The 7,739-nt window shown below is 41.8% G+C and overlaps 1 protein-coding gene across 1 annotated transcript; it reads right to left on the bottom strand.

The window, feature by feature from the left end:
- Window positions 1-2,650: 2,650 nt before the first annotated feature.
- Window positions 2,651-4,402, bottom strand: LOC107650777 (endogenous retrovirus group K member 6 Env polyprotein-like). Its single transcript, XM_056808500.1, has one exon. The coding sequence runs from the start codon at window positions 4,400-4,402 to the stop codon at window positions 2,651-2,653; it is 1,752 nt and encodes a 583-aa protein (XP_056664478.1).
- Between the last annotated feature and the right edge of the window lie 3,337 nt (window positions 4,403-7,739).

Raw genomic sequence — 7,739 nt, forward strand, 5'->3', positions numbered from 1 at the left:
CCTGGGTTGTCCTAAGTTAAACTGAACCTACCATTGGTACAGATGAGATGCAGGAAAGTGATGTAAAACCATCCAAAAATTTCATGTCACTTCCTCTCTTTGGTCTCTTTCCCTGGAGTGGTGGATGTGGCTGGTCACTTCCTATGAGCAGGCCTGGATGCCAGTTCAATCCTGGAACTGGAGCCTGGAGGAGCTCCCTCAGACAGCTTCCTTGAGACAGTCACATGGTGAATGATAAGACTGATTCCCTTTTCCCTTGGCTCTAAGGGGAGGTCCTTTGGCCTAGGCCTTGAACACCTTCCTGTCTCAGCCTGAGCCAGAACAGTTTAAATTAACTCTTTTCCTCTCTCTCTCTCTCTTTCTTAAATTCTTCCCTCTATATCAATTAAAATCACCATGAATTTCTAGCTGAAAAAAAAATAGTAAGTGTATATGGAGAGGCAAATCCAAAATTAATTGGAAATTAAATAATTAAATAATATGATTCTCCAAAACTGGTTAAAGAAAAAAATCATAGAAACAATACTGTCATTGAAGAAAATGACAATGATGAGACATCTTTTCAAAATCTATGGAATGCCACCAAAGCAGTACTCAGGGGGAATTTATATCCTATAATTTACATGGCATGCAAATTAAAATACTTGAAAGTGAACAAATTAAAAATCCCTAAATGAAAGCTAATAAGGGATCCTTAAAATTAAAGGAGAAATTAATAAAATTGAAAGTAAAAGAAGTACAGAATTAGTAAGTAAAACTAGAAGCTGGTATTTTGGAAAAAAACAAATAAAATATTTTTATATATAAAAAATAGGTCTGCAACCTCCCGGCCTGCAAGAGGCTGCAATGGGGGGGAAGAATTTGAGAGGATAGAGATAGAGAAGAAGTTTTTTACCCGCGAAGGGCGTGAACGGGCCGACTTTAGAGATGTGAGTAACCGAGTCAGTAGACGGATATTATTTGTATGAGCCACAGCTAAGCTCCGACCACTGGGTGTGAATATTCAGGCTGAAACCACCCAATGATCCTCTTTTAACACCGTACCGGTCAGAGGATAAAGCTAGTGCAGATGGAAAGGAGGCTAGGAACTACAAGAGGTAGATAATGCTAGATAGCATTAGGAGAAAGAGAGGAAGTAAGGCAGGCCTGGACTAATGACCAGGCCTTAGTAAGGCAGGCCTGGTCTAAGGACCAGGCCTTTGTAAGAAAGATATAGAAGAGGGACAGGGGAGAAGTTGCTACTTGCCAGACCCAGGAATCCTGAACCAGTGGGCGGAGCTTAGAGGAGCTGGTTTATTTATAGTCATGCCAGCTCAATACATATTGAACAGTTATATGATACCTCAATACATATGGATGAGTTATCTGGGGTACCCCTATTGGATAATACAACCTATGACAAGGTGAAGGTGGGGTTTTACTCCTCAGGTGAGTGGGACACAGGAAAGCAAGGTTTCGCGCCTAAACTTCAGCCATGCTGGCAATAGAGTTCATTGCCATGCACATAATGACCATGTGCTCACTCACATTCCTTGCTTCCCCACAACGTCTAGGGCTGGGCTGCTACATCTCCCCCTTTTTGTTTGACACACAAATGAATAGAGTAATATCAAAATGTAACTCAACACACGCTAAATATAAACACACTGGTGCACAATCATAACAATTCACAGTGAGAAAATCAAACCCGATTATAAAATTCAAATATAAAAATCAAGTGTGAACCTTTTTTCTATCTATGTGCTTAACAAAATAATTATATAAAATATAAAATGTCAAAGAGAAAAATAATTTCCATAACACTGATCCTGGTTTCATGAGGTAGAAGTTCTCCGTCTGACAAGATAGGTGCTTCAGTTAACTACGTCACTCTTCACCAGTCAGAACCATGAGAAGTTGTCAGATCTCATCATGATTAGCACAACTGACCTCCTCTGGACCCGAAGGATAAATGCTTTCCTTCTCTTGAACTGATTCTGCATCTTTGGGATCTATTCGCTCTCACTGCCAGATGCCTGCCACCTAAGAAACTGGTTGGAAGGACGATGCCAGGACCTCCAGTGACTGAGGGCGTCAGTGCACTATGTCTCTGCATTCCCCAACCTCAAGCATCCATTTCACATGGAAAATGCATCACCGTGGCTTAGGCTGTCTGGTATTCATCATGATTCCCGTTGCATGCAATCAGACATCACTCTCCAGAATGGTCAACTGAAAATTAACAATTTCTGTCATGTTCTCATGCTTACTGACCGTAAGGTGACTGTAATTCTAGAAATCTTGGCACCTTCATAATTCTGGATCAGAGCATTAACAGTACCTTCTTTATGCTTAAATTTCTGGCCTTAATAGTGCAAAAGAAAAAATCAAGGTTGATCAATCAAGAGTGACTTTAAAAAGTGTCCTCTAAAATATAAATACTGATCTTAGAGCAAAATACTGATCTCTGTAAGATTTCTTAGAAACACTGATCTCTATAAGCTTCCTCTCCCTTTTCTTTTTTATTGTGTGGTGGGAGAGATTCCTTTAAAGAAAAAACATCCTCTCTGAACAATTCAGGAGGGACAGACGTGTGACATAGCAAACATGCCTTCACCTTCTCAGTATATATCAAAGATTGGAATGTAAAATATCATGATACTCTGGTCTTTCATAAAACGGTTGTGTTCAATTCAACATTTTCAGGCACCAATTGCCTAGTGTGATAAGACCGTGCCAATTCTGGCAGTATGCCTCGAATGTAGGCTCTGTTTTTACAGCTTCTGCTGCAAAGTATAATCAAACCAATAGCCAATAATATGAATAAAATGATAGTACCAATGCTGGTTAAATTAGCTCTACCAAACCAATTTTGGGGATCTAGGGAAGATAAAGTTGCTTCCCAATTTGCAGCTATATTTGCAGCTTCATTCTCATATACAATTTGGTCTAATTTGTTGATCTGCTGTTGCAACTTAATAATGTCCAAGGTGCTGTTATGACTTCCCCAAGCACCCTTGATGTGCTGAACGACCAGTTGCCATTCATATGACACATTATCATATGGCAACGGAGTAATACAATAACCCGTTTGATTGTAATGACAGGGATAAGTAATCCTAGTGTGTAAAGCTTCAACCTCTTTACCTAACCAAAACACAGCATCTTTTAAACTGTCCAGCTCATCTCTGTAAGCTAAGTCAATACTCTGCTGAGTGTGCCATAATTTGGAAGAGTTAGACACCACTTCCTGTATGAACTCATGGTTCTGGATAGAGGAAGTTAATGCCAATGTTGCCGTGGTTAGTGATGTGATCATGGCAATTACTGAGACTACGGCTCCTACAACTGCAAAGACCATTCTCTTGGACCTATGTATAACCATGTTAAATGCCTTTTGAACAATGTGCACCGTAGGCGTAGATGCCCACGTCTCTGTCAAGTTGACAGGTACCCACATTAAAGGTGGATGATACATGATAGCAACATATGAATCTTGGTGTTTAGGACTAAGGCATTGATGTAGGCGACATTTTGTGCAGTTGATCTCATATAGACCTTGGTCATTTTTAAAAATTCGTAGGTTGTTACCTACTAGCATTACATAAGGAGCAAAAACACATGCTGTGACATTGATGTGACTGTCATACTCAAGATCAAGTCCTGAGTTCTTCACCTTGACCTTAAACTTGTATATCGGCTGCGTGGCAGCCACTATCTTCCACTGTGTGTTCTGTATAGGACCTGCTTCAATAGCAAGTCTAGAACCAGCCATGTCTACTTCTAGTAAGTCCTCAATTTTCTGAAAATTCTGACATGGCATGTGCCATTTCTCATAGTCAGTGTATTTGTCTAACCGTGTCAGTTGTTCAGAGCGACCACAACGTAACCTGGGTGCCCAATTGTAGATGTTAAAGTCTGTGGTTGCCGGCATCTTAACCTTTCTGGGAACTCGGACAGAACAATCTGTCCATGGCAACTCCTTTTGTACCGTACCTATCTGATTTGGACATAGGTACTTGTTAGCAGGGTGTTTAGGTTGGAACGTCTTACGTGCTAACTCATCTCCCATTCCTATCACACCCATGCCAACCCCTACATAACTGTTGTCAGTGGCATTTTTGACAATCCACGCTTGCTGTCTGCGTGGTACACAGAAAGAATTACCAATAAACGAATTTCTAAAAGACATACAAAATGGAGGATACACAGTAGATCCTGAATAATTGTACAGAGCCCCTTCAGACTCTAGAGGAACACGTTTGGCTAGAATAGGGTGTGGTAGCCAGTCCGTGTTGTTAACATATACCAGAGGGGGCTTGTCCATCCAAGTTAACATTCTCAAAATAGGAGGTTTGGGCACGATGGACCAGTAGACTTCAGCATGACAGATGTTCAGCAAAGTCAAAATAGTGAATGTCATCAGAGTAAATGTAATGTCAGTGTTCAGAGTGCGTGCATTCACCAGTGTTGCCTTCGATCCCGGTGCCCTGCGCTTGACCATCAGGTAGATGACTGGAGACAGCAGCGATGCTCGTCTGCTTCTCGTCCTGGTCTCGGGCAGCCGGTGCGGTGCTAGACTGGTGAGCCTGTTGCTCTGCTCCCCTTGCATCTGGAAGCGGTCCCTTCCACGGTTTGAGATGCTTACTGGGAGTCCAGATCTCTCCATTATCTGTGGAAACACAAGCATAGCCTCGACCCATCGTTATTAGCCTGTTCGGACCTCTGTAATCTTTGTCTCCTGGCAATCTCCAAAAAACCCAGGGCTGCTGCACCGTGTCCATTGTATCATGACACTCAAAATGCGTCTGCATAGGTGTAGCATTCAGCCCTTCTGGGATGGAGAAATGATTGAGAGTTAAAAGTACTATCCTTAACAGTTTGTTAGGGATAATAGGTTTGGGTTTAGAGATATCACCTTCATAAATTGTCAGGTACTCTCCTTTTTGTTTTTGTATCTGGTTCTTGAGAGTCCTGTTAGCTCTCTCCACTATTGCTTGACCAGTGGAGTTACCTGGAATTCCAGTTTTGTGGTTTATATTCCACAGTTTGCAAAATTCTGCAAACCTTTTGCTGGTATATGCAGTACCATTGTCAGTTTTTATCTGACTTGGAATGCCCAAATGCGCAAATGCTTCCAGCAAGTGTGCAATGACATGAGAAACTTTTTCTCCCGTTTGTGCCGTGGCCCATATGACCCTTGAGTATGTGTCAATTATCACATGCACATACTTCCACCTTCCAAAAGGAGCATATTGAGTCACATCCATCTGCCAAAGCTGGTTAGCTTTGAGTCCTCGTGGATTAGCTCCTGAGGGAAGAGGTGTAGAGGAGAACTGGGCACACGAGCTGCATTGCTGGATTATCTCCTGTGCCTGTCTTTTAGTAATGTCAAATTGGCATTTGAGAGATTTTGCATTTTGGTGCAATAAAGAATGTGATCTAACTGCATCTTGAAAAGCAGATGCCACTAAGGTATCCACCTTAGCGTTTCCCTCCGAGAGAGGACCAGGGAGGTTAGTATGTGAACGAATATGTGTTATAAAAAATTTGTTCTGCCTCTGCCATATCACCATCTGGGTGGTACGGAACAAGAGATATAACTCCTCATCAGGTACAGGTTTAATCTTTGCTGTTTCCAGCGAATTAACCAAATTAACTACATATAATGAATCACAGATTATATTACAAGCTTGTACTACATCCCTTAGCACACTGCGAACTGCAGCTAGTTCAGCTTTTTGTGGAGAGCCATAAGTAGTGTCTAATAACATTGTACTATCCTGGACTACAGCTCCTGCTCTCCCATGTTTTGATGCGTCCGTAAAAACGTTCACAGCATCTACAAGAGGATGCATGGATGTCATTCTTGGAAAAATAATAGGAGTCAATTTTACAAACTGCAGTATCTTATTAGCAGGAATGTGATTATCTATCTGTCCTGTATAATCTGCAAAAGCAATTTGCCATGGCAAAGACTGTGCAAATAAATTCTGAACTTGCTCTCTAGTTATAGGCACATGAATTGTACTAGGATCTATGCCAGTTAATTGTCTTGCCCTTTTTCTGATCTGAGTTATCAGCAAAATGATAAGTTCTAGATAGCTAGTGAGGGATTTAGTTTGTTGATTGGCTAAGTGAATCCATTCTATGATGTGTTGATCCTGATGTAAAGCACCTGTGGGAGTATACCTGGTCTGTAGAACAGACGCTATTAAAGGTAATGATGGATCAATTCTATACACTCTGGCTTTTGATACCGCTTCTTCCACTACCTTTAACTCCTCCTCCGCTTTGGGAGACAGTGTTCTAGGGGATGATAAAGCAGCATCTCCCTTTAAAGTGGCATACAGGTGTTCTAACTGTCCTGTAGAGATTTTTAGAAAAGGTCTGAGCCAATTAATATCACCTAATAACTTCTGGAAATCATTCAACGTATTCAGGGAATCTCTACGAATCTCAATTTTCTGTGGACGGATCTCTTGATCATACACTAGTGTTCCTAGGTACTTGTAAGGGGGCGTGGTTTGAATCTTTTCCTTAGAGATCACCAGATTCGCCGCTGTTAAAGCTTTGGTGGCGTCTGCGAGCAATATCTCCACTTCGCCACTAGATGGCGCTGCTAACAGAATATCATCTACGTATTGAATTATGTGACATTTCCCGTGTTTCTGTCTAACCTGTTCCAGTGCATTAGCTACATATTTCTGACATAAACAGCTGCTTACACGCATGCCTTGTGGAAGGCACAGCCATTCGAATCTTTTGAAAGGAGTACCATAATTTATTGAGGGTACAGAAAATGCAAATCTGTGACAATCTTGTGGGGACAGGCGGATATTGAAAAAACAATCCTTCAAATCTATAACTATCAGCTTCCAGTTTATGGGAATCGGACCCGGGGAAGGTAATCCCGGTTGCCTTGTCCCCATGTCCATTAGCTGTTCATTGATCTTCCTAAGATCATGGACTAGCCTCCACTTCCCTGCCTTCTTTGGCACCAGAAAAATCGGGGTGTTCCAGGGACTGTTTGATTCTCGTATGTGACCTAATCTCAATTGTTCCTGTATTATGGCCTCTAAATGTACTAATTTCTCCTTAGATATAGGCCATTGGTTAATCCAAATGGGTTTGGAACTTAACCATGTGATAGGGTCAGCAAATAGTGGGGCGACGCTAGCCGCACCCACAAATTCCGTGTGCAGTCTGTCCGATGTAGTCAATGTTATGTTCATTGCGGACATCACCTCTCTGCCCCACAGAGATTGGGCAATATCTAGTACATAAGGTTTAAATATACCTCTATGTCCTTCACTATCAGACCACGATAAAGAATTCGCTGATTGGAGAATGTGCTCAGGAGTGCCTATGCCTACTAACTTCTGGTGAGGTTCAATGACTTCCCATGATTCTGGCCAATCCGTAGCAGAGATCACCGAGATGTCTGCTCCAGAGTCCAGGATGCCTGATATAACCCTGTCTTCTACAAATAAAGACATTACCATCCTATCCTGAGTCACTTTTTGAGACCAAAACAATCCATGGACTGTGGAGTCAAGGCTGCTTTTTTGAAGCTTGCTCTTTAGAGAGAAATCAGCCTCAGGGAATATGGTCAGATAGGCTAGATTATTGTCCTTTGAAATGCAAAATGCTGGCTTTGCAGCAGCCAGGATGTGGAGCCCATTGGTCTCCTTATCCTGAAACAATGTGGGAAAGATTTCTAAACCCTTTGCAATGAGGTCAGGGTCTCCTAGTATTAA

This window comes from Monodelphis domestica, chromosome 8 (genome assembly GCF_027887165.1).
Source record: "Monodelphis domestica isolate mMonDom1 chromosome 8, mMonDom1.pri, whole genome shotgun sequence".
Taxonomy (NCBI): Eukaryota; Metazoa; Chordata; class Mammalia; order Didelphimorphia; family Didelphidae; genus Monodelphis; species Monodelphis domestica.